The 27,938-nt window shown below is 38.8% G+C and overlaps 1 protein-coding gene across 6 annotated transcripts in view; it reads left to right on the plus strand.

Moving 5' to 3' along the window:
• LOC104602482 (regulatory-associated protein of TOR 1-like) overlaps positions 1-27,938 on the plus strand; it is a 52,675-nt gene that overhangs the window by 16,695 nt on the left and 8,042 nt on the right. For 4 of the 6 annotated variants that reach the window (XM_010266175.3, XM_010266176.3, XM_088898151.1 and 1 more), the window contains 13 exons: positions 12,558-12,640; positions 12,726-12,884; positions 12,983-13,099; positions 13,280-13,443; positions 15,940-16,094; positions 16,209-16,353; positions 16,463-16,541; positions 16,668-16,769; positions 17,977-18,060; positions 18,176-18,286; positions 19,396-19,749; positions 19,864-20,050; positions 22,355-22,975. In XM_010266175.3, coding sequence (XP_010264477.1) covers positions 12,558-12,640; positions 12,726-12,884; positions 12,983-13,099; positions 13,280-13,443; positions 15,940-16,094; positions 16,209-16,353; positions 16,463-16,541; positions 16,668-16,769; positions 17,977-18,060; positions 18,176-18,286; positions 19,396-19,749; positions 19,864-20,050; positions 22,355-22,975 — 2,361 coding nt within the window. Of the gene's footprint in view, positions 1-6,451; positions 6,764-7,083; positions 7,140-12,557; positions 12,641-12,725; positions 12,885-12,982; positions 13,100-13,279; positions 13,444-15,939; positions 16,095-16,208; positions 16,354-16,462; positions 16,542-16,667; positions 16,770-17,976; positions 18,061-18,175; positions 18,287-19,395; positions 19,750-19,863; positions 20,051-22,354; positions 22,976-27,938 lie in introns of those variants that run through there. The other 2 variants (XM_088898150.1, XM_010266178.3) reach the window with 2 other exon arrangements.

Genomic DNA, 27,938 nt, shown 5'->3' on the forward strand with positions numbered 1-27,938 from the left:
AACAAAGATAGAAGATAAGTAGGGAGATTTTCAGGGGAGCTTTTTATCAATGTTAATTTGGCTCCCTTTGACAGATATTTAAACTTCCATCCAGCTAACCTCCTCTCCAGCCTCTCAACTACCAGATTCGAGATAGACATGGAGTTGCATTTGACTCCAATAGGTAACCCTAAATACTTTACTGGTAGTCTACCAACCTTACACCCAAGTTCAGCTGCTAAAACAGAACCATTTGAATGAAGTATCTCCAACCAGGAACAACTCGCTCTTCCTTCAATTTGTAAGGTATGACACTCGCTCTGGGAAATTGGTTCTTTTTTGGGAAGACACTTGGGTGGGCAATCAACCTCTAAAAGACCTCTTCCCTTCCCTTTATTTCCTTTCCCTTTATAAAAAGGAGGTTATTTCTGTCTTTCTCCCCCCTCTGGTCTTAACTTTTCCTTGAACCGGGACTTTGGTTTTCGTAGGGGCTTAAGGGAGGCTGAGCTTGTTTGTGTTACTGATCTTCTATCCATTTTTACAGTGTTTGTTTGGACCCTCTTCTCTTGATGGAAGACTGTGGATCCCTATCCCAAAGGTTCCTTCATTTATGCATCCTTCTTCATATCCCTTTGTTCTAGTTCTTCCCTTGATCCCTTTTTTTTGATAAATGATTGAAAATTTATTTATGATAATCAGAATGATATTACAATACAGCCTGCCCAAATGAGAGGCATGAGCTGGTACCTCTCCACAACAACAACAAAGTACTACTTCAGACTAGGAAAAGAAAGTTTACAGTGCTGCCCAGAATAAATGTTCCCTTGATACCCCCTGTTTAGCTAACCCATCCACTATGGTATTAGCTGTTCTACCCACCCACTGATACTTAACAGTCATGTTATTTGAAAACCAGTTAGCTTTCCTCATAAGATCCCTGTAGTACCAAATAATTGAAGCTGGATTTTTCAACCAGCCCACAATGACTTTGGAGTCCCCTTCAATAAGCAATTTCTGAACTCCTAACTGGTCTGCAATCTGAATAACTTGTACTGCCGCTAGAAGCTCGGCTCTAATAGAATCTCCTATACCCACGGAGCCTGAGAATAAAGCTACTATATTACTATCTGTATCTCTCAGCACCCCACCTATTCCTGATGGACCCAGATTTCCTTGGCTGCTACCGACAAAGTTCAGCTTTGTCCAGTCTTCTGAAGGAGGCACCCACACAGCTGGTACCCTGTTGTTCCTGTTACTGCTACTAGCCACAGCAATCCAGTTCCTCCAAATGTCATCAAAGGAATATGTTTTAAAGGAATCCAATGATCTCAACCAATGGATTTCCCTGGTCATAGTGCAAATCCCTTACATTCTGAATATTTGTCTCCTTCTCTTGGAAAATCCTCACATTTCTTTCTTCCCAAATTGTCAACAAAGCAGCAGCTCTAATGCACCTCCACATTGTTTTACCAATTTTTGTGGGCCACACAAAGAAGGAAGGGTCAAAAATCTGATATACGGCTGTGGTCAATCTCCATCTGCAACCAAGCAAAGCAAAGATCCAACCCAAATAGCAACAGAAAAAGAATAGGTTAAAAGTAAGTGAGAGCAACCCTCACCATTAGCCCTGCAAAGTACACACCAATTTGGAGACAGACACATAGAAGGCCTTCTCTTCTGCAATAAGTCTGAAGTGTTGATTTTCCTATAGAACACCTCCCACTAGAAAATAATAATTTTAGGGGGTACAGGTTTAGACCAAATCTTCTTAGCTGGGAAACCCACTTGTCCCGAGGGAGAGCAAAGGGACTTAAAGAAGGAAGCACACATGAAGTAACCTTTTGGATTAGGGGACCAAAGTCTCACATCAGATCTTAAAGGGTCCAGAAAAACACTTTCAAGTAGTGACAAAAGGTCTGAAACACAAGAGAGTTCATGATCCCTCAAGCCCTTACGAAACCCAAAGTCCCAATTCAGAGAGTGAGAGATTGTTTTATCCTTGTAGCAAGAAAGGGAATAAAGAGAAGGGAAACTGTCCTTAAGGGCAGAATTGCCCACTCAGATGTCTTCCCAGAACAAAACAGAAGTACTGGAATTGACATCATACCTGATACAGTTGAGGAAAAAAGGGAGAATACTCTGAATTGCTTTTCAAGGAGTTGCCAATGTGGCTCGATGCGATACACCACCATCCCATCCATTTCCCGAACTGCCATGTATACTATCTATCACCTCATGCCATAGTCTCTCCTGTTCTAAGGGCCATCTCCACAACCATTTTCCTAGGAGTGCTTTATTCTTCAAAACTAAGTTCCCCAGTCCCAACCCACCCTCCTCTTTTCTCCTACACACTATTTCCCAATTTATTAAGTGATCCTTTTTTTCCTCCCCTGGCTCCCAAAGAAAATTTCTCATTAATTTCTCCAACTTCTTGGCCTCCCTAACAGGAATCCTAAACACAGAGAAGTAATAAATTGACAGATTTGCTAAGGAAGCTTTTAGTAAAGTAACTCTACCCCCTAAAGAAATATAGTTCATTTTCCACGAGGCTAACTTTTTCTCAAACTTTTCCAGAACCAGGGCCCAAAAGGTGCTCTCCTTAGGTTGGCTCCTAGAGGAAGACCTAAATACTACAAGGGCCAAGAGGAAATGGGACAACCTAGATACTCAGCCACCGACTCAATAGTCCTCTCATCCAGATTCACACCCACCACACAACACTTTTCCATGTTTATTTTAAGATTTGATACTCTCTCAAAGCGCTTTATCAAAGATTTGAGATTACTTACTGTTCTCCTGTCACCCCCTTCACAAAAAGATTATTAGGTCATCAACAAACCTCTCACTACACCTTCCATGTTTGCCTTAGAGATCAAACTACTGAAAACATCTGCAACTAGGGTAAAGAGGAAAGGGGAAAGGGGGTCACCTTGCCTTAACCCTCTAAAAGCTGGGAAGAAATCCTTGACTACCCCATTAACCAAGACCGAAAAGTGGCAAGAACTTATGCAGCCCTTTATCCATCTACACCATCTAACTCCAAACTCACAACACCATAGGATCTATAATAAGAGACTCCAATCCACAAGATCATAGGCCTTTTCTAAATCCAGCTTGCAAACAAAACCTTGCTTTCTAGACTTTCTCATATCCTCCACACACTCATTAGCTATTTGAATCTAATCTGCTATTTGTCTCCCTTGCACGAATGCTCCCTGGGCTTGACTAATGATGGAGGGTAGCACTAGTTTAATCCTCAAAGATATCACTTTAGCCAAAATTTTGTAAATGCTAGTCACCAAACTGATTAGCCTAAAATCTTTAGAATTTTTTGCTTCTTTCTTCTTAGGGATTAGAGCTATGAAAGTAGCATCAACTCTGGGGCTTACGTTGTTATTATCCTCAAATTCCTTAAACACAACACTAATGTCTTCTCTTACCACATTCCAACAGTCTTGATAAAAAGCCATGGTGAAGCCATCTGGCCCAGGGGCTTTGGATCTGTCCATTGAAAACACTGCATGGCTAATTTCCTCTTCTTCAAAACTTCTCTCTAACCAGATTGCTTGCTCTTCAGACAGCCTGGGCCAATCTAGACCTTCCAGCCTTAGTCTATTATTCAATGGCTTCCCTACAATTGATTTAAAGTGATCAACCAACACTTTTGCTATCTCATCTTGATTTGTGACTTCCTTCCCATCCACTTCTAATTTGGCTACACAGTTTTTTCTTCTCCTCCCATTAGCCAACGCATGGACAATTTTTGTATTGTCGTCCCCTTCTTTGATCCATTTGTGTCTTGACTTTTGCCTCCAGGAAATCTCCTCTCTAAGAAGAGCTTTTTCCAATTCCTTTTTTAAGCTATTTCTCAAAATCCTTTCTTGCTCATTCATAATGCTCTGGGATTCTTTGGAGTCTAGCTCATCAATCCTGGACATCAAAATATTCTTGTGATCCTCTACCCTTCCAAAATGTTCTCAATTCCACTCTTTGATCCTAGCTCTCAATCTCTTCAACTTCTTGTGGAACCTTACACCTTTCCACTTTAGCCTTCTGAAGTCTTCATTCCACCACTCACCAACCTTCCGTTCAAAGTTCGGATGAGTCAGCCACATGTTCTCAAATCTAAAGGGTTGTGGTCCAAAGCCTAGAATTTCTTGACCTAATAGTATAGGGCAGTGATCAGATGTAACTTTAGGAAGGGTTCTAGCCACTAAATTCCTCCAATGGTCCTCCCGCTCTACATTAAAAAGGAATCTATCGAGTTTGGAGTAAAGGGGGTTTTCTTGGAAATTGGACCATGTAAAATTAGCTTGTAGAAGGGGTAATTCCTTTAGCCCATAGATGTTAATTAATTCATTGAAATTTCTCATGCTTGTAGCAATCGATCTTTGGGGATTATTTGATTCATTACAAAACCTGATTACATTGAAATCCCCCCCAGGCACCATGGGCCATCCCACAAGCCTTGAATTCCATACAACTCCTCCCACATTTCCTTCCTTTCTCTATAACCATTTGGCCTGTAGACATTGGTTAACACACCCAAATGAATCCATCTTCCACAGTTCTGAATTTTATAGACAGAGAATCTCCCTATAAGTTCTTCCACGGATTCTACAACATCCTCCGTCCACAAGGTCACTATCCCTCCCGAGGCTCCCCATGAGGGAGCTAAAGTCCAGCACACTCCTCTTGATTTCCACACACTTTTGACCCATCTTCTATCTAGATCTGCCAACTTGGTTTCCTGTAACATGACTATATTAGGCTTCTCTCTTCTCTGCAGATCTTTAATTGCCCTTCTCTTTCTTGCACTCCCTAATCCTCTCACATTCCTACTAATGATTTTCAAAGTAAGACTCCTTTCAAACGCCCCTTACTAACCCGGTTCCATCTCACGAAGAACCCTTCCTTCTTTCTCCCCTTCCACTAAACTCGATATCACCCTCTATATCTGATATTAGTCTCTCCACTTTTGATCTCTTTTTCTTTTTCCTTCTCACATTCCCCTCTATCTTTTTAGCCAACCCACTGACTTCACCCACCTCCCCCCCCAGCCTAGAACTTCCTTGTTCTGAGAATTTGCTTCAGGTTCCCTACCATCTAACCCCTCCTCCTTCGCTTTATACTCCTCCAATAATGCACAGATTTGCTCCCATATTTTTTCTAACTCTTCCTTCCGCTTCTTCTTAACCTTCAACTCTCCCTCACTCCTCTCACCTTCACCAGTGCTAAGCTCTCTGTTTTCCTCCTCGCCTAAAGATTCCTCGGGATGCTGGAGTATCTGTTTCAACCACAGGAAAAGCATCAGTAACTAAAACCGAATTGACAAAAGTACCTTCATTGTTGGGAACCAAATGAGCTTCTTCCAAGGGAACAGGACTGGCATAGGGAGGCAAGTCTAATCCTGTCTCCTGTATTCTGATATGCTTAGGAGAATTTTCATAGGAGTCGACAACTTGTCAACTTCCGCATTTGAGTTAGTCTTCCATTGCTGTCTGGCTTTAGGCAATACATCACAGAGCAATCCGGTAGAGTCTTTTCTTTCCAAACCCAAAACCTGTTCTTCCTGGGATAAGGAGTTAACCTCCCTTGCAAGTATAGACAAAACTTGCATCCCAATTGTAGTTGCCTTCTGCCGTTCCTTCGTACTCTTCAGGCCTCCCTCAAAACTTTGAGAATCATCTCCCTCCTCCTGAAATAATACTTCCGTACCAAAGTTATCTTCTTCAGAAATGTCCTTTGATCTGCTGAGATCGATGCTACCCAGACTCTCAGAATCATCCGATTCAGAATCGCTCAAGTCTTCATTCTTAGAGAGCTCCCTCCTTCTTTTGCTCTAAATCACTTCGTTTAACATACCTTGGATTACGCTTTTCTGGTGACGATTTCTCTAATCTTACCGTCGGAATCCACTGTTTCGAAGCTCTAGTATGCACCGAGTTCAGTCTTCCCGCTGCTCGGTTTGTTGCACTCGAAGAAGAAGAAGATAGATGGTAATAACCATCTATCGAAGGCACATGCTTAGTCACGTGCCTTTTTAAGTAATAATCTTTTGGGTTGGGCCCCTGAAATGGGCTTCCTATATCCACCTGACCCGCCTTAAGTGGGCCTGATTTTTGCGGCCCATTTAAAGCCTCCGCCCCTGATCTTTTAGGGCCTTCTTTAAATCGCCCAATACCCATAGCTTCCGATTTATCCGGCCCAATTTTTAGAGTTCTGGGCCCACCAAACCTATCTTTATCTTTTTCCCCTTGGCCCAAACGTTTAATCTCCCCATTATCAGCATATCCTCCTAATTCTTTCTGGTCTTCTTGCAGAATAACAGTTGTAATAGCTGGTTTAGGATAGGCACCACTAGTAACTGCATGGGCATAAGATTTGTCAGAGGCCCAACAGCTAGCTTGTTGCGCACGATTCAAACTTTCTATCTTCTGCAAGTCTTTTGAACTTCCCAAGTTTTGTTCGCCCTTTTTTGTATAACTTTCCTTTCCTTGCAGGTCCTCCAATCCTTTGCTGCCACGCAAGACTTCATCTTCAACCTTTGCATCTTCCTCCTTCCTAGCTTCCCTCCACAGTTCGGCTTCCATGGAGGAAGCCAACCACACCTCCATGAAAGCACCGTCCACCTTCACATTCACTTTCCTGGGAATATCCTCGGGCTTGATTCCATTTAACAAGATAGCTGCAGACCTGAGATCTCCCCAGAATACACCCTCCAATTTCGCTCCACACACCACTGCTATCGCTTCTGCAACTTCATCCTTCCAAAGATGGAAAGGTAAACCCACAATATGCACTACCACCCCATTTGAAATCGAGGATACCTTTGAGTTGGAAGAAGGGGACCACCTGAAGATATTAATCAAGCCAAAATTGCTACTTCCCTTGAGCCTTTCCTAGTAAAAGAAGTTTGGACTAAGCTTGTTTCCCCCAAAATTGCTATTTTTTGTTGGGAAGTGTACCTTGGTAAGACCAATACTTTGGAGAACTTACAAAAGAAAAAGCCTTTCCTGTGTTTATCCCCAAACTGGTGTGTGTTGTGCAAATCTCATAGCGAGGATTGTTACCACTTACAGGTTTTTTGTTCTTTTGCTGCAGCGCTTTGGGATTGGATGTTTGTTTTGTTTGGATGTAAGTGGAATCAGCCAACAAAGGTAAAATTATTGTTTTCTTCGTCTACCTTTGCTTGCCCAACAAAAAGAGGGAGCAATATGTAGAGATGTTTTAGTGCAGCCTCCCTATGGACAATTTGGGAAGAAAGAAATGCTAGAATCTTCCAAGATAAGGAGAGGTTCGTTACAGAAGTGACAGAATGTATTTTAACCAGGGATATTAACTGGCTGAAATCCTTGGCTTCTTTCAACTCTTTCTCATTTGATGACATTTGGAGGAATTGGGCTGCAGTTGCACACACTTCGGTTAGGAAAACCAGGGCTGCAGCAGTTTGGGTAACTCCTTCGGAAGGGGTTATTAAACTAAATTTTGACGGATGCAATGAGGGTAACCTAGGACTGTCTGGCATAGGAGTCTTGAGAAATGAGAATGGCAACACCATATCCTTATTGTTCTCAGGCCCAGTGGTGATAGGGGATTCTACAATAGTTGAGTTGTTGGCTGCAGTAGAAGGAATTCAGATTGCTAGTCAACTAGGAGTGGAGAACTTATTAATTGAAGGGGATCGTAAGGTGATTGTGGGCTGGTTGTCAAGTCCAGATTCAGTTGTTTGGAGTTATAGGGATCACATTAAAAATGTTAATGTTTAACAAGGCACATATCATATAGATACCGTTGGGTGGGTAGGGAGGCATATGCTTTGCCTGATTATCATGCTAAACAGGGGTCTTCTAGGGATCGGTTATTTTGAGCAGCTTTGTAATCTTTTTTCTCTGACCACTTGTAATGTTAGGGGAGGCTGCATCTTGTGCCTATCCAAGGGATGCTTGTAAAGTTTTATTCTGCTTGATTAATGAAATTAATTTTCAATTATCAAAAAAAAGTTTACCCTCAAACCCAAGACCACTTCGAACCAAGCAAGCACCACCCTAAGATGGACTGTTTGATTCTTATCTGCTTGGAGAAAAAGGAGGATATCATCAACATACTGAAGGAGAGGCACTTTGGCTCCTTTAGAACTGACTTTATAACTTTCCAACAGACCATCCTCCATAGCTCTCTTTGTCATTCTGATAAGTGTCTTCACCACACATTTAAAGAAGCCTAAGAAGAATAGAAACCCAAAACAGGAGATTTAGGATAACTTTGTAGGGCCCACATGGTAGTGGTTAGACTGACTAATTATTGCACCCTTGGAAAGATTAAAAATAACCTATGGCTGGATATGCCATTATTATATGCATTTAGTTGACACTTGACAAGAAAGATCTGATATGGTCTGTTCTTACAATTGTGGGTCTAGGTCTGACAGGATGTATTTTGGTCTTGCTACTAAAGACTTAATAATGACGTATGCATGCATACATGCATGTGGAATCTATATGCTCCGTTATTATATACATGCATATGGCATCTATATTCAATCAGAGAAGAAAATAAATTGGCTAGTGAGGTAGAATCTCAGGATGAAAAAGACTTGGATTGTATGACTTGTCTTGTTTGATCAAGAAAAATAATATAAAACAGATCAGAAATAAGAAGATTTAAGCAAGCAGAATCAGTAGAAGAAGAGAAAAGCAGAGAGAAGGGAACCAAATAAGACGGAGTAACTGTCTTGGGGTGCATGTGCCCCAGCCCCACTCTATTGCTTATATGAACATGTTACAGATAATGGTAAAAGGACAATAATGCCCCTAAATTGGCAGCAATAAGATAATAATAAATACAAAGAAAAGTAAAGCAAATAGAGCCCACTAAGGGCTCAATAACTCAATCAACCCACTTCTCAAAGGTCTGAAGAAGAGATGAGCTTCTGAAAGAATGTTTTAAGGTGATTGACAGGCAAATTTCTCTTAGCAAGAAGCTGGGTTATTTATTTATTCATTTATTTTGGTGGGTGGTGGTGGTGGGAGAGGCACTAGAGCAAATGAATGCTTTCATTTTCTGTAGGAACAGGACTAGCAGGAACAAATGGAATCAGAAAGAGACTTAATAATTTACAGCTAACAGAAGGCAAGGAATTAGGCAATTAGCTAGTGATGTGAATGCAAGTGGCAAACAAGCAAATGGTAAATTTTTACCTTTTATCAGAATAGAAGGGTGGAGGATTCCTTGCTCAATGAGAAAAGGAAGTCTGGATGGGGAAGGCTGAGAGTTAGTACCAGAGAGGTAGGGGTTGTAAAGGAGCCACCTCTAGAGCTCATTAAAGTAGTTGTTGGGTTCTGTGCAATGGTTATGTTGGTTGGCTGTGGGCTGATATTTGATAGGTGGGGATTTTTGTTGAAGAATGTCCTTGCTAGCATGGCTATGTTGATTGAGGAATAATTTTCTTAAGTGTATAGGTTTCCTTTCACATGGACTGAGTTATTCCGTTTTTTTTTTTTTTTTGATAAGTCATAAGTAAAGAAATTTTAGTAATAAAGCAGAAAAGTAACTTTACAATGAGGCTTCCCAAAGAGAGGCACAAGATGCAGCCTCAGTTACAAGTTAGATTGCAATTGTTCCCAAAACAAGTGCTCCCTATGCACCCACTGCTTAGCTAAATAATCAGCTATCCCATTGGCTGATCTTTTTTGCCACAGAATCCTTATGTTCATGTTAGTGGTTAACCATTTACACCTTTGCACAGCTTCCCTATAGGTCCAGATTACAGTTTCTGGATCTGTCAACCAACCCATTACCAGCTTTGAATCCATCTCTATTATCAAACTGTTCACATTCAGTTCTCTAGCTAGCCCTGGAATACAGCTATGAACTCGGAATGGATGGAGTCCTCTACTCCTGCAGGACCCAGTGTTTTAAAAGCGCAAGGTGCAAAAAAGGCACAAGGGCCAATTTGTTCCCGAGGCGCACGCCTTTTTGAAGCAAGGTGCAAAAATACAAAAAAAAATGCTAAAAAAATAAAAAATACCAAAAATTCAGAAAACATTAAACATAATATTAATAAAATATATAAACTTAAATTTTAAAATTAATGTTTTAAAAAACCATTATCTTAAATTAAAATACATAAACATAACATGTAAAGCGTATTCAAATGAAAATTTAAAAATAAAATCAAACATATAAAACATTTTCAAGTATGTAAGGCCCACGATCTCTTTTTTTCTTTAATTGCATTACTTCAAGTAGCTAATGTGATGTAAAACATATTAGATTCCTGTTCTACGAGCTGCCTTTGTGCCATGCCCCTCGAGGCAAGCCCAAACAAGTCCATGTTAGGGTCTTAAAATCTTAATTTTCACACAAAAAGTAATAATTTTATAATTTTAATTGCCTTTTAAGAAGATATTTTATTAAGATAAATGAATGAACAACATTAGCAAATAGGGGGTTCTTGGAGCTTCAGTGAGTGAGCGAACATGGACTTGTTTGGGCTTCCTTTTTTAGGTTTGGGTGTTTAATCATCTTGAATTCTTTGTCAGTCCGACCCTAAGTGCCTTTCTTGGTCTGTGCTGACTACAGATCTTTTGTTTTGTTTTGTTTTTTTTTTCTGACTCCCACCTTTTCTCTATTAGATCCTTCAAGTGATTTTGGAAGTGATCAAAAGAGCTGCCACAGAATTATTCAGAAAAAAAAGGCCTGCCATGAAATTCATTCAATATGGCTCACCACCAATCATCATTGTCTAATTTTCCAATTGAGGCTTCCTTATGTGCACTCTTCCAATGTAACATACTGCTATTTTCCCCACATAAAGACCAGTACAAAGCAAAAAGTAATAGACTCTCGAGAATTGCACCTCTGTTCTGATACTCTTTCATTGGCGAGGGGAGAGTAGCATTGGAAAGGTCACAAGGAATTGCACATGATCTTTTGAATAACCTGATGAAGTAGCACCAAGCTCCACAAGTCACCTTGCAATGTAACAACAGATGTGGAATCAATTCAGCTTCTGACTGGCATAGACAACACATTTTCCACCCCAGAGCCTTCTGATATCAAGTGATTAATATAAAATACATTAATTGTTACCAATCAAAAAATAGTTATGGGAAAACTACAAGGGGATGAGATAACAATGTCTACAAAAAGATGGTTCTGTAGACAGCTGCATGTATAGCATGCACATTTGGTAGCTCAGGGGCATCATAATTCATAAATGGTACCATTCTACTCTAGTGATTATGGAATGATCTAAATTAGTCCCTCCTGAAACCTTCTAAAATAGAAATGATTAAAGATTTTTGCTGTTAAATGGTAAAAGAAAAATATAATCTATGGAAATATTCTTTTACTTGGTGGTTAAATATTGCTGCTAGGCTTTCTTGTATTTTCATAATTTTCTCAAATAACCCAGAAAACAGCTGCAGGGATCATTTCCAAAAAGACTGAAGTTTGATCAGAAAAAATAAATAATATGTCCAATAATTATGATTATATGGGTAGTGATATTTTTTCTCGTGATTGGTCATAGAGGTAGCAATTTAGTGATCAACCATCTGAAAAATCTGATATTCCGAGCTATTTTATCCAATAGACTGAAGATTAATTGGACAGTTTAGGTGAATCTTTTTGGTGGTTATTCATAGGCTCACATAGATGACTTGTTAACCTTTAGGGAGTTTGGGAGGAAAGAAATAAGCGCCTTTTTGGTAAAAAGACCATCTCCCTTGAAGAGTTAATTTCTGATATTAATTATCTTTGAAATCTTTGGGCTGTTAATTTGGATTTATTTAAAGGTTCTCATGTCTCAGTTAATGACCTTAGCAGAAGTGCTCATACTTGTCTGTTCCTCCACACTCTTCTCAAATTGTCTTGAGAGAGCCAGTATTATGCTGTGAAGGAGTGGCGACTCTAAACTTTGATGTAAATGCTTCAGGCAATCCTAGTTTAGGTGGCATTATAAGGGATGTAAGGGGTAATATCTGCTGGGTACAGTGGCCCAGTAGGTTTTGCTGACTGTACTAAGGCCGAAGTGATGGCTTCTCTCACAGGAATCAGAATAGTGAAAAACTTGTGTTTTCAGAATTTAACTATTCCAGGCAATTTAGCAAATACCATAAAATGGCTAAGGGGCAAGGGGAGTGGTCCGTGGAGATTGGGTCATTATTTGGCAGAGGCTAGGGATTCACTGGATTGTTTTAATGCAAACCTGATCTGGATTCCAAGGGAGCTAAATCCTATTGCAGGTGGCTTAGCTAAATTTGGTGTTCTTTTGGAAGTTTTGTATAGTGATAGGCTTCCTCCTGTATAAGCTTTTGGGGCTTCTCCTCTGTTTTGTACATCAACTCATGTACTTATTTTTTTTCTAATGAAATTTGGTTACTATTTCTAAAAAATGACTGGTTAATCTTTGTTTAATTTTGTGGAGGATGGGCTACATGTTTCTTTCTTTTATGTATGCTTAAAGAAAATTTAGCTTGTATTTGCTATGAATAAATTATTCAATGACTTGTAATAACCTTTTAACTTCTAACTCTTCTTCTTCTCCTAATTTCTTTTTTATTATTTGGCAGATCCATTTTCTATGGCAGCTCCTAAAGCACTAGAAGCGATCGGAAAAGCTTTGCATTCTCAATATGAAAGATGGCAACCCAGGGTAAGAGTGTATCTGCTTTATGCTTGTTTGAGAATTTACTGCATCCAGTGCTTTCATAATTTTAAAATCTTTGAGTTGTGGTTAGGCTCGGTATAAGCTTCAACTTGATCCTACTGTGGACGAAGTAAAGAAACTTTGTAACACATGTCGCAAAAATGCCAAATCTGAGAGAGTGCTCTTTCATTACAATGGGCATGGAGTTCCAAAACCAACTGCTAACGGTGAAATTTGGCTCTTTAATAAGGTAGGAAACTATTAAAGAGATCTTTCCATTCTGTTCTTCTACTACATTTGCTAGAGTATTGTCTTTTTCTGGTTCTCACCGTGGTGCACTGCATGCAGAGTTATACACAGTACATTCCTTTGCCAATAAGTGATCTTGATTCCTGGCTGAAGACACCCTCCATATATGTTTTTGATTGCTCTGCTGCTGGCATGATTGTCAATGCTTTTATAGAGGTTAGCAGTACTGTCTCTTTCTTTCATTCACCAAAGGGTGGTTTTCATTGACATAGTGCAGAATAGGGTCTTGCAACATTACTTTGCAGAATGGGGTCTTGCAGCATTTCTATTGCATATCCTATAAAAAAAGCATTACTATTGCATATCTTTTAATTTTATTTCCCTTTGGTTGGTCAGCTCCAAAAAGAATGTAATTCTTCTGGTCCCTCTGGATCTCTTTCGAAGGATTGCATTCTTCTTGCAGCCTGTGAAGCACATGAGACTCTTCCTCAGAGTGCTGAATTTCCTGCTGACGTGTTCACATCCTGCCTCACAACACCAATTAAGATGGCACTAAGATGGTAAGGTCCATTGCCTGTTCTTTATTAGTTCTCACTAGTCCTATTTGTGTAGTTTGGTGTTTGATATTTAAATTATATTGGCATTGTAACTTTTGCAAAACGCATACATAACTTTCTTTGTTTTGAGATGATTGATACAAAAGTTTAGAAAGAAGAAGATTCATAAGGTGTTCTGTTGCGGGCCCGGGAATAGGATCTCGTCACGGGTCGGTCCACGGGGAAAACCTCCTGTTTTCCCTTGTTCCTTCCTGCTCGTGATGAACCTATCTTGGCACCTTCGGTGATTTGTCCAAGAGATCACCAACTCTCCTAACTCACTCTTGACTGAATAATTTGATATCTCATTCAATAATGGGGTCTCCTTAAATAGGAGATTACAAGAGTCCTAATCAAAGGGAGTCTCCTTGCTGAATAGGGAGACTTCCAGTTTTATCTTGCTAAGGATAAGATAAGCTAATCCTAATCTGATAAGATAAGCTAATCCTAATCTGATAAGCTACTAACAAGATAAGATAAGCTAAGCTAATCCTAATCTGATAAGCTATTAACAAGATAAGATAAGAGATAAGAACAAGCAAAATGAGCTAATCTAATCTAGATAAGGCTGCTGTTGCCGAACTGGGTAGGATGAGCATCACTGAATCCTTGCTGCTGCTGGCGGTGGGCCCAGGGCCTGTTGCTGCCGGCGGCGATGGTACGTCTTCCCGAGGAAGGCGTCCATAACATGTTCATTCATTGATCTAGAGAAAGTATATGATAAAGTCCCTACAGAGATAATATGGTGAGTTTTGGAGAAGGGGTTCCAAATATGCATATAAACCTAATTAATGATATGCATGAGGATAGACCAACCAATGTTACATAGATGTGTGCGCCTTTTTGAAGAAAGCTGCAAAGATGCAAAAAAAAAAGCTTAAATTACTGATAAAAAATATAAACTTAACAACTTTGAGGTGGCAGGGGACTTTCAAGTGGTAATAGGATGTCTCTGAAGCAACAACTCAGGGACTTATCTCTGTTTGAATTTCATAAGTCAGAGCAAAACCTTATGGTTTATTTGTGTTCATTCGTGATTAAAATATAGTATTGTTATTCTTTTTCTCATCTCTACCTTCAAACAAGGAATTAAATATCTTTTAGAGATTTGTAATGGACTATGGTATTCTTTTTTGTTCGTTTTTGTAAAGTTTGTTTAATTGCTAACATGTATGCTGATTCTTTGGCCTTTGTCATTGAATATTGGTAATACAAGGTCCCCCTCCTCTTGGGTGGGAGAAAGTGAATAATGTATTGCATTTGTGCAAAAACTGTAAAACATGTATAAATGTGACCCAGGTACAATGAAAAATTATGCAGTTGGGTAAGATAAGTGGCCACTACCCTCCCATATAACACGCATGCATGAAAAATGGCTTTATAAGCCAAAGTTAAACTTTCAGAGAGGAAAACCATATGAATAAAAATTACAATCTATTTTATAAACCCCTTTAAGATGGACAGATAAAGTGCACCACATCCAGCTTTTGTTAATGCCACTTATTAGGATCTTTTTTTATCCATTTTTATTTGATTTTTTCATCAAAATCCTTACCTCTAGATAGGTCATGTGGTAGGAAAGGGATGATTCCCTAAGAGCCTTGGCTCTTCCACTCAGTCTTGTCACTTTCCGTGTTGGAAGGTTGGTGCTTTCTTTTGGTTTGATGGTTCATTTCCTAGAGTAGGGTTGTTCCCTAATCCCTACTCCCTACTATATGCATATAATAGGGCCTAGAGGTGACTTCAACTTTTTATCTACTGTCGCATTGAATAGAATGGATGGATGGATTTGTTCATCATCTTTTTCATTGATAATGGCCTAACTTAGTGGGTTGGTTTGTCGTTGGGGGGTTATCCATTATATTTTGTGTAAAGCAAGTAGCTTTGCATTCGTTGGGATTAATGTTAGGTGGAAGAGGAGGTTGTTGTGAGACAAGAATTGTTTTCTCTGGGATTTGAAATGTTAAGTTTGCTAGTAAATAGGTTTTTCTGTAGTTTCCAGGCTTGGGTAATTTGGTTGTTTTTGATTTATTTGGTCTTTTAATTTCAATTATATTTATTCGATCTCTTTCTTTGAATATGGTACTGGTGTGCTGATGGTGAATATGATATAAGGTTGGTCCCAACTCAGTGACCTGGACTGTGTTTCAAATACTAATACTTTGTAATATCTCCCTGTTCCATTTTGTAATTTTTGCATGAATATACTGTCATTTTTGTATCACCTTCTAATGTTGTATGGTGAGCACCTATTTTCTGCTCTAGGTATTCAGTGGAATCCCCACTCTCTGCACAGTTGTTTCTTGTATGCTTTTAACAGTTGTACTGCTTTTACCGGCAAAATGACAGTTGTTACTATACTATAGTGGTGGCTGTTTCCTTTGCTTCTAATGGTGCTTGTATATTGTTTTGGTGATATTGAGCAGTTTTATCTTTTGACATGTTGCATTCTGTTTTCAGGTTCCGTACACGTTCATTACTTCGTGATACAATTAATCCCATGCTCATAGACAACATTCCTGGCCGCCAAAATGATCGGAAAACACTTCTTGGTGAACTTAACTGGATTTTTACAGCAGTGACTGACACTATTGCTTGGAATGTCCTCCCTCATGGTAACCAGCTACTATACATTTTCTAAGTAATATTTATCTTCTATTCTTCTTTTCCTTCCCCCGCTCTCTCCTTTGGTGTATCCTGTAGTCAATACTGAACTTGGCTTCCTGCAGAACGTTTTCAGAGGTTGTTCAGGCAAGACTTACTAGTTGCCAGTCTATTTCGAAATTTTTTACTTGCTGAACGGATTATGCGATCCGCAAATTGTTCACCAATTTCATATCCAATGTTGCCTCCAACTCATCAGCATCATATGTGGTAACTATCTCTAGAAAAGTCTTCATGACACTCTTTTTAGGTAAACTGAAGCAATACTGTCTCGAATATTCCTACTCATTTCTTCTTATTGGTGTTACTTTTGGTACAGGGATGCATGGGACATGGCTGCTGAAATTTGCCTTTCTCAACTACCTTCCTTGATTGAGGAACCAAATGCAGAGTTCCAGGTGTCTGCTTTGTTTGTATTTCTTCATTCAAGAGTTGTGTAGTTTAGAGAACGATAGTTGAATACTGCACTTTGCATTTTCTATTGCCATTAGAAAAACTTGAGTTGTTTCTGGTTTAACTTGCAGCCAAGTCCTTTTTTCACGGAGCAGCTGACAGCTTTTGAAGTATGGCTTGACCATGGATCTGAGCATAAAAAACCACCTGAGCAGTTACCCATTGTTCTTCAGGTGAGGTGCTTTCTAGGTGGTCCCTCTCAAGCTGAAGGATATATTAATTGTATCAAATTATATATTATGGTACTTACATTTTTGGGCATCTGGGCATCTCCTGGAAAGATCTCTTTCTTTATCCTTTAGTGAGTAGTCTTGGTTGAACTGTCTTAGGTGAACCATGCCTTATCTGTTGCCATACATCTTCAAAGTTAAAACATGTTGATTGGTTAATAATTTATAATTCTACTCATATCCTTTGTTGGAGGAAATGTAAGGTAGTTTCAGTCTTTCAGAGCCACACTATAGGAGGCATGTTTTGAAACATGGAATGTCATTATTTCCCTTTAATGGGGGCGAGGACCCCATGATATTGTCCATGGCATCATTCAGGATTTGCTATGATAATCATTCAACTACACATCGGATTGCATAAAACAATTCAAATTTCATGTTTATATTGGTTTGGATAGAGTTTTTGTGCTGGCAGGAAGGCCTTTACCCTGTCATACCCAGATACTTGTACATGCCTAGTTCCAAAGACTAGATACAAAGTATGATATGCACGTATTATATGTGATACCTGTTCCTGTATCCATGTCTGAGGTTTCAGGAAATAGAGTTGTAACGACATTTCCCGTACTGTATACATGCCTATATCTGGTTATCATACCCATTATCCAGTATCAGTCCCTGCTATACAGGGTCTTGGGTGGGATGAACTGAATATGGAGATAACCTCTGTTTTATTTTATTTTATTTTTTTTGCAGAGTGTATACTCTCATACTTGAAGCTGCATTCTCATGCTTGTCAATGGATATTTTACAATTGCACCAATCAATTCCCCTTTGGCAACTACTCTTCAGATATGAAACAAGATGATAAATACTTAATACTTGAGTGCTACAAGATGAGTACCATCTAGAGATGGTGATGGTAAATGCTGTCATTGCCATTGTTATGGTTTTTTGGCAGTATTATTGCCATTCCCTTGCTGATTTGATGCAAGAGCTAATTGTATAGAATATTGTTGTTTTTGTCCTTCCTATATTTCTTTACTTCCTATATTTTAGAATGTTCTTCACTCATTCCTTTTTGAGTTGTACAAAAGGTGCTTGATTATTTCTTTCCTTTCTCATTTTATTCTTTACAGAAACTGATTTTTGTGGTCTTTGACCTCCCTTGTTATTTCTTTTATGCCTAAATATTGATCCATTGTTGTAGGTTTTGCTTAGTCAATGCCATCGCTTTCGTGCACTGGTACTTCTTGGAAGATTTCTTGATATGGGCCCTTGGGCTGTTGATCTGGTAATTATTTATCTCTTCTGTTTGTCCCTGTACATTGTTTTCTTTGTCAATGTATGACTGTAGTTGCTAGGTATGCCATTCTTACTGAATATATGAACCGCTGCTGCTTTTGTAGGCCTTATCTGTTGGGATCTTTCCATATGTACTCAAGTTGCTTCAAACAACAGCAATGGAGTTGAGGCAAATTCTTGTATTCATTTGGACAAAGATCCTTGCACTTGACAAGGTTTTTCTCTATCCATTTTGGAATTCATGGATGGCATTTAAAATTTAGCACATTCTTTGACTTCAACGCAGAAAAAAAGCGAGGAACCATATGACTTTTTTTTTTTAATCAGTAGAGGAACCATATGATTTTAATTTGTCATGTTGAGTAGTAGTCAGTTACAGAAGCATTTGCATTGTTGACGGGGCCCTTTTTCTCTAGGGTAGTAGTATTTTATCTTGTATCAGAAAGCAAAATGCACATGATTTCAGTCAACTGAGCTCGTTTTACTTATTCTCTATTTGAGGTTATAAAATCTGCTAGTATCAGTCTCATTTCATATTTAAATTTAATTTTTTGTATCCTTTAATATTTAGCAGTGTTGCCATTGTGGTGAGGCAGTGACTAGTTGTATGGCTTCCCTAGGCAATGCAGTGACTAGGCGCTGACTAGTTGACAGGAAGAAACATGTTCTACATTTAAGATATTGATGCAATATTGGTTGTACATCAATACAAACTACAAATATGCATTGAAATAATGATATAGATTATTTAATTTATTGTCTATTCTTTTGCAAACATTAAAAAGAAGGCTGGATAGGTTAAGATAGGGGGTGACAATCCTTGTCTTTCAAGGAATGACTGGAATTTGACTATTGGTGTGGTATCCTTGTAAGTGGCAATTGAACACCAGTACACTGCTGGGTGGAAGAAGTAGAAGAACTTAAAATAAATAGTTTTGCATATACCAAAATAAAGGTACATATGATATTATTTTAAATGGTTAGAGATAAATATGGGAAAATAAAACTTATTTTGTGGTTGACTGGATCATTTAGGCTGCTAGCCTTTAATCAACCTAGTCAATATAGTTGATTCTTGGTCAGTATTCACCCTAGGTGATCACAAAATAAGTGTTGTCTAACTAGTTAGTGATGCAGTTTTTGTGTGTTCCTCGATTGACTAGTCATTTGATTAGTTGGCACTTTGATAACACTGATATTTGGTTTCTTTTCTTTTTCAGTAACAGTATCTCATTGTCTTCTATTATTTGCGTATTTTCTTTTGTCGTCTTGTTAAGTATGCATTTTTGAAATACTATCCATCTTTTTTTTTGTGGAATTTTAGTCTTGCCAGGTTGATCTTGTAAAGGATGGTGGGCACATATATTTCATCAGGTTCCTTGATAGCATGGAAGCCTATCCAGAGCAGCGGGCAATGGCTGCATTCGTTTTGGCTGTCATTGTTGATGGGCACAGACGGGGTCAGGAAGCTTGTATTAAAGCTGATTTGTTACATGTTTGCTTGAAACATCTTCAAATTGCAATTCCCCATGACACACAGACTGAGCCATTACTTCTTCAGTGGCTTTGTCTCTGTGTAGGGAAGCTGTGGGAAGATTTTCTAGAGGCACAGACAATAGGTTTGCAGGCAGATGCACCTGCAATTTGTGCACCTCTACTGTCAGAGCCCCAACCTGAGGTTTTGTTTCTGTATTTCATTATTTCTTGCTTTTCTCTCATTGGGTTTAATAGTTCTTTGAGGTCTCCTACCAAATCTTGCAACCTTGACACATATGAAACTACCATGTTTCAGGTTCGAGCTTCTGCTGTTTTTGCTCTGGGCACCCTTCTTGACATTGGAACTGACTCGTGTAGAGGGGTTGGAGCGGATGATGACAGTGATGATGATGAAAAGATTAGGGCTGAGATAAATATTATTAGAATCCTTTTGACTGGTGTTTCAGATGGAAGCCCATTGGTCAGGGCTGAAGTTGCTGTAGGTATGTAACCAGACAAACTTCACTATTAGGCTATCTCTTTTATATGCTGGGAAACAGCTAGGATTTTAATGTGCTTTTGCTAATTTTAAAAAATTCAAACAGATTATACCCTTCTAGGCATTCATGTCCTATCGTTATAACTTCCTGGTTATTGTCTGAAAGAGGGGGAAGAGCTTGATTGTGAAGGGAAAAGCTTCTTGTTTCCCACAAGAATGATGGCATTTTATCTTGTCTCCTTGTTTTCCCATGTTCCATATGATTGTGAGTCTGCAAGGAACAGGAGGTTGGGAGCATGATTGTGGTTGCACAGAAACTAGGTAGCATGGAATTATTGGAAAAGGGGACTGAGTGAATAGTAGAAATGTAAAAGATAAAGGGTTAATGAACGGAGGGTGGGAGCATGATAGTTGCGCAGAAGCTAGGTAGCATGGAAAGGGGTTAATGGTTGTGAGTCTGCAAAGAACTGGAGGGTGGGAGCATGGTTGTAGTTGCATAGAAGCTAGGTAGCATGGAAAAGGGGGCTGAGTGAATAGTAGAAATTTAAGGTGTGTATGCATGTCCACATCTTTGTCTTTGATAAGTAAGAACTTTAAGGGCATTTTTTAATCTTAATGAAAAAATTCATGGAAAAGAGGTTGACACCTTTATGATGGAAAGTTGTCTAGAATACACTTTAATGGATGCATCAAGCTGAACTTTGATGGATTCAGTCTTGGAAACCTGGGATTATTTGGCATAGTGAGTATTTAGAAATTAGAATTTCTGGACTTTCAGTGAAGTTATTGCAGTTACTGATCAAAAGAAATAGAACTTTTCTTGCAGCTATGGTTTGATTAGAACTTTGGTTGAGCTTTCAAAATTCTTTTGTTTCTGATTTTGAGGGCAACCAAAATGAGATATCTATGGACTGTAAAATCCTTATAGTTTCAGTGAATAAATAGGATAAAACCAGATACGTAGAAGAAATAGGAGCGATGAAATTGAGATTGTGAAAATAATAGCATGGATGTGCTATTTTTAAATATCTTACTGTTTTGAAAACAAAACAACATGAACATGGCATAAAAAAAAGGAAGTGATAGAAATAAAAGCTTTATTTATCACAGTTATCTTTTTTTGATGAATTATTTTTTTGATAAATTCTTAAATTTATGGGTTCCAAAATTAATTCAAAACTTTTTTTTTGATGAATAATAAAACTTTTATTAAGATTGTTGATAAAATCATTTCAAAACTTGGTTGCATATTGAAATTTTAATCCATACCATGGGACTTTTCCTGTAAATGTTCACCTATGGAGTTTTGCACTTTGGGCCAATGATTGATGATGCATCATCCATTTTGGCATCTAACAGCTTTGAATTTTAGTTGTCATAAAGGAGACATTATGACATTTTTCTCAGAGCCAATTGGCCAAGTTGGCTCAATAAGGGCTGAACTGGCAGCAGTGTTGAAAGGCCTTAGGTTAGCCAAATCTCTTGGTGCCAATTGGCCAATCCTTTTGTTCTATTTCCAAAGAACAGAAAGACAGTATTGTGGGTTTATAGAGCATCTTAGGGATATTAGACTTCTGGCAGAGAAGCTAAAAACTGGTTATAAGTGGATCCCAAGATATGCCAAGTACTTGGCAGATGCATTAGCAAAACTAGGAACCACTAGGAATATGCTATTTTGGGGTTTGGTCCCTTAAGGGATTTGCAAGAATAAGAGATGGGTGGTTAGTGGTATTAGGCCAAATGAAGGGGTGCATCTGGCATGTCTTTTACAAAGTATTCTTTTACACCAATAAAAATATTAGTTACTGATGAAAAAAATGTCATGGAGGAAAATTTGCAAGATTATCAAAAAAAGGAGAAAAAAGGAAAAAAAGGAAAAGAAATAAATGACCATCTTGATGTAAAAAGATAGTGAAAAGGTCATTTCGATCTCTGGGATACATGTCATATATACATAATTCTCTCTTTTATGTGTGTTAATTTAGAAATATGCCTTGCCTGTAGTTTCTATTTGGACAATCATTAATAAAGGCCTTTACCACTATACTTATATTTTCTGCTTAGGTTTTAATTTGTGTTACATCTGATATTGCTTCAAGATTTATCAATCTTTCTCTTTATATTTAAATTGGTTTTGCTAACATAGTGTTGATTATGCATGGACTATTGTTTCATCCATTGTGCCTTAAACTGCACTTTCAATAAGTTTATTTGATTCATTTCCATAAATAAAAAATAGATTAGCAGTGATCTGTTAATGATAACAAAAAGCTGGATATATTTTGACAGTTGGGTTATTTTCTGACAGCTCTTGCACGCTTTGCCTTTGGTCACAATAGGCACCTGAAGTCAATTACTGCTGCATATTGGAAGCCACAGTCTACCTCTTGGCTAAATTCTTTACCATCATTGGCTAGCATTAGAAATCCAGGAAGTTGCTATACCAGCACAAGTCAGTTTATCCAGCATGGAGGTGCAATTCCTTCTCAAATTGGTCCTGTTACGAGAGTCAGCAGTGACAGCACAACTATGGGTCGAGATGGTAGGGTTTCCACCAGCAGTCCCCTTTCTGCTTCAGGAATAACACATGAGTCTCCATTGTCGGATGATTCATCTCAACATTCTGATTCTGGCATACTATTAAATGAAAATGTCACTAATGGAGTAATTAACTATTCAAGGTCTAGATCTCTTGACAGTGGAATATATTCACAATGTGTATTGGCTATGTGTACCCTTGCCAAAGATCCATCACCTCGAATTGCAGGCCTTGGTCGACGAGTACTATCCATAATTGGTATTGAACAGGTTACTAAGACACCACGGTTCAATAATGGCAACATTCGGCAGGGGGATGGTGCAACTACGCCTCCAATCCCTAATCTTGTTGGACTGGCAAGATCTTCTTCTTGGTTTGACATGAATGCAGGTAAGTTCTGATTAGCTTTTTATGTGGTATGACTTGCATCTCCTTATTGTTGTTTGTTTATGATGATGCATACAAAAATCCATATATGGTACATTGAATTCTTTCCATGGAGATGCGAACTGCACATTTTATTTAACCTCTGAACCCTCTTCTATTGAAAATCAGCTATTAAAATACAGGGCAATTCGAATCGGTTTGTCTGGAAATAGCCTAGTGATGGAACCAACCAGAAGAAACAAATGATATCTTCCATAATTGGATTGTAGGGAGGCGGTTTCATCTGGTGGAAGAGTGAAGCAGAGATTGGAGTTGTTGGATGCATGCCTAGTTGGATGGTTTGTGAAATCTGTTCTAGACATCAAGGAGGTAGCAGCAGGTTGGGCAATGGCTTAATGGAACACATTACTTCTGGTAGAGGGGAGAAAATTGGTTGCTGACATTGGAAAACAAACATTATAGAAGTCTTGAGTTCCATAACCATTGGTCTCTATTGGCTCGAGTGCTAAGGCTCATTCCACATTGAAGTTAGTGTGGATTAATTTGGTAGAGATACTGCTTCATGCATGTGGTATGGGAACCTTAATTGCTATCGATAACAGTGGGAAAAGTAGATTGTGTAGATGGAAGGAAATTGAAAGGTCAAAAGCATGAAGAAGATAATGAAGTGGCTCATGGGAAAAAAGGGGCAGATGGGGAAAACTAGTGGAGGGTGGGAGACATATGACGTGTATAAAAGAAAATAATTGAGAAAGGTGTAGTATGGGGAAGAATTATGGTTAATTTTGGTATGCGGGGAAGGCTCAATAAATAACGATTGTGCATTTATGAAGTAATGGCAATTATCTGTATAATTGGGGGGGGGGGAGGGGTTGGAGTTGGGTAAGATATCATGACAGAAGACAACATATAAGTTGGATGGTAGAGGAGAGAAGCCAGTTTATAATGGAAGTTCGGATAGTAAGAGAACTTACTATCGAAAAAAATTCATACTACAGAGGGGGACATGAATGTGGAACATGGTGTATTAGTAATATGGTGGAAGATACGTAGACGAGACAAAGCAAACACAAAATCAAAAGGATCATAGTTCAAATGATTGAGTTTTGGTAATCGCCAAATGTTAGTCATATAATGAAGGAATCTTGACTAAAAACAAAATGATAAAAAATAATAGCATAAAAATGGTAAGGAAAGAGAAGTTCATCTTGTGAGGTCAACAAGACTTTGTAGTGAAGAAGATATAGAAAGAAAATCAATGAGAAAAGCCTTTGAAAAAAGTTGTGTGGTGGGAGTCAATATGGATGCTCAAGAAATAGAGGCTATTGCAGGTTGCTTAGAGTGCTCCACCTCATCCTGGCCCTTAACTTATCTAGGTCTTCCCCTAGGAGCTAACCCAAAGGAAAGCCGCTTTTGGATCCCTGTTGTGGAAAAGTTTGGCAAGAAGTTGGCAAGCTGGAAAAAGAATTATATCTATGTGGGGGGTTGAGTGACTTTGATCAAATCCACACTTTCTAATTTGCCGGTTTACTTTTTGTCTGTCTTTAAGATTCCTACTAGGGAAGCTAAGAGGAGAGAGAAGATGATGAGGGACTTCTTGTGGGAGCCAGGGCAAGAGAAGAAGGATCATTTGATTAGATGGAAGATAGTTAGTCGAAGTAAGGAGGAAGGAGGATTATGATTAGGGAATATTACTTTTAAGAATGTAGCTCTTCTAGCTAAGTGGTTGTGGAGATGGCCTTTAGAGAGGGAGAGGTTATGGCATGAAGTGGTGGCAAGTATCCATGGCTGTTCCGGAAATGGTTGGGATGCAGGGGTATCCAGACGAGCAACTCTTGCAACACCTTGGAAGGCAATTCATGGCATCCTCCCACAGTTCCTAAGCTTTGTAAGGTATGATGCTTGCTCTAGGACTCATGTTCTTTTCTGGGAAGACACTTAGGTGGGAAATTTGCCCCCTTAAGGATCTGTTCCCTTCTCTCTTCTCTATTTCCCTTTATAAAAATGAACCTTTGTCTTCTTTTCTTTTGTCCCCGTATACCCCTTTGTCGACAAATTGGGACCTTGGCTTCCGTAGAGGGTTGAGGGATGAGGAATCCTTATCAGTTTCTGAGCTCTTATTGTTACTTGATTCTGTTTGCCTGGACCCACTCATTTCTGATAGGAGGATTTGGACTTTGACTCCGAAAGGGTCGTTTACTTGTTGTGCATCTTTCTTTAATTCCCATTGCTCCAGTTCCTCTCCTCGGGCTTTCCTAGTTAAGGAAGTTTGGTCTAGGCCTATTCCCCCAAAAATAGCTGTGTTTTGTTGGGAAGTGTGCTATGGTAAAATCAATACGATGAATAACTTGTAGAAGAAAAGGCCTTTCTTGTGTTTATCCCCTAACTTGTGTATTTTGTGCAAAGCGCAGAATGAGGACTGTTACCACTTATTGATCTCTTGTCCTTTTGCTGCAGTCATTTGGAATTGGGTATTTGATTTGTGCATCTTTCTTTAATTCCCATTGCTCCAGTTCTTTTCCTCGGGCTTTCCTAGTTAAGGAAGTTTGGTCTAGGCCTATTCCCCCAAAAATAGTTGTGTTTTGTTGGGAAGTGTGCTATGGTAAAATCAATACGATGAATAACTTGTAGAAGAAAAGGCCTTTCTTGTGTTTATCCCCTAACTTGTGTATTTTGTGCAAAGCGCAGAATGAGGACTGTTACCACTTATTGATCTCTTGTCCTTTTGCTGCAGTCATTTGGAATTGGGTATTTGATTTGTTTGAGTGCAGGTGGAACTTGCCAGTTGAGGTAAATTTGCTGTTTTCCCCTTCTACCTTTGTGTGGACCACAAGAAGAGGGAGAATCATGTTGAAGTGTATAAGAGCAGCTCTCCTTTGGACTATTTGGGAAGAGAGAAATTCCAGAATTTTTCAGGAGAAGGAAAGAAGCATTCTTGAGGTCAAAGAGTGTATTGTTACAAGGACTATTTTGTGGCTGAAATCCTTAAAGCTCTTTGAAGAATATTCCTTTGAGGATTTAATGAGAAATTGGTCTGGTTTTGTTAAGCTGAATTTTGACGGAAGTAGTTAGGGTAACCTAGGACCGTTTGGGATTGATGGTGTACTGGGAGATGAGAACAGCAACATCATTGCCTTTTTTTCGGGACTAGTGGGAATAGGAGACCTTCTGAGGGCTGAACTCTTAGCTGCGGAACAGGGGGTACAGATTGCTTATCAACTTGGAGTGCAAAACTTAATAATTGAAGGAGACTCCAAGGTGGTAGTAGGATGGTTGGCTGACCTGGGTACTGTCACTTGGAACCTTAAGGACATCTTAAAAAAGGTCAAATGGCTATTGATGGGCATGACAGTTAGAGTTCAGTGGTTGGGTAGATCAGATCAGCTAATGCCTTGGCTGATTATCTTGCTAAACAAGGGGCTACTCGGGTTTCATTGTATTGGGCTTCTCTGTAATTTTCTTTTTCCTTTGTAATGTTCTTTAACTAAAGGGTTGATGGTTTCTTCCATCTCCCCTCCTTAAAGGGGAGGTAGCATCTCGTGCCTCTCCCTAAATTGTACTATCTTGGGCTTTGATTTAATAAATCTGACAATTCACTGATCAAAAAAAAAAAAAAAAGATAAAGGAGGTAACTATTAGAAGCAATGAATCATCCTTGAAATCAAGGTGTGATAATGGCAACCAAGAGTCTTTGGTATAGGAAACCCTATAGTGTGGAGTGAGGTTATAACAGTAGTGTTTAATTAGCAATGTGACTCCTTGGAAATGAAAAGCTTGGGTGGCAGATGCAGTGTTTTAAATGCACATAGGTAAGGCACATGTCTCACTTTAACCCAAGTGATGCCCCTTATAATAGGTGTGAGCTCTTGGTATGCCTAGTAATTGTCTATTATGTTTTAAAAGAGCAAAAACAAAGACATTTTGAATACCTCAAGCCCTAGTTATTGTGGATAGGATCTCGGATAACAAAATTTCCACTAAAGAAGCAATAAAATACAATTGATCTCTGATTGCTAACCCTAAAATAGAATGAGCTGGGACCAAAATCACAAAACCCACTCCTATATATTTTTTGATAGAATGTATTGTATTATATATATATATATATATTTGGCCTGCCCTTGAATCCTGTTAGGCTGATAACAGTCAAAGAAAAAGGAAGAGAGGAAGAGAGAGAGAAAGGAGAAGAAGAGAAGAGAAGAAAGGGAGAGAAAGGTCTGGTTCGAATGAGAGAAAAAGCTCACTCTCCCATTTGGCCAGATTTGTTTTATATTACTAATACTGTGGAAAAGACATATGTGCCCCTACTTAAGTTAGGGACATTAGATCTAGCATAATCTTACACATCAGCAACCTAAACAGAAGCACAAAGACAGAAATACCCCTACATACTCGACACTAACAGTATATATATGTATATGTATATGTATATATATATATATTATATATCAGTGATTTAAAAGGCATGCCTAGGTGCATAGGTGAGGTGCATTTTAGGGTAGGCGCCTCGCCCAGGTCCTAGGCGCAACACTTTCAAAAGGCGCATGCCTAATGTGCCTAGGCGAGCGCTTGATGTGCCTTGCGCCTTAGCCCAAGCATGCGCCTTTTGAAAATTTTACTCTTTTTTGCTTTTTTTTTTTTGAACCTAGTGGCTCGGTCGAGGGCTCTGCCCCCGGACCCCCAACCACCCCCTATTTGCTAATGTTATTCATTCATTCATCTTAATAAAACATCTTCTTAAAAGGCAATTAAAATTATAAAATCATTATTTTTTGTGTGAAAATTATGAATTTAAGATGCTAACATGAACTTGAGTCGAGGGGCATGGCACAAAGGCGGCTCATAGAATTAGGAATGTAATATGTTTTACATCACATTAGCTACTTGAAGTAATGCAATTGAGGAAAAAAAGAGGTTGTGGGTTTTACATGCTTGAAAATGTTTTATATCTTTGATTTTATTTTTA

The sequence above is a fragment of the Nelumbo nucifera genome, chromosome 2 (genome assembly GCF_055504915.1).
Source record: "Nelumbo nucifera cultivar China Antique chromosome 2, China Antique-T2T, whole genome shotgun sequence".
Taxonomy (NCBI): domain Eukaryota; kingdom Viridiplantae; phylum Streptophyta; class Magnoliopsida; order Proteales; family Nelumbonaceae; genus Nelumbo; species Nelumbo nucifera.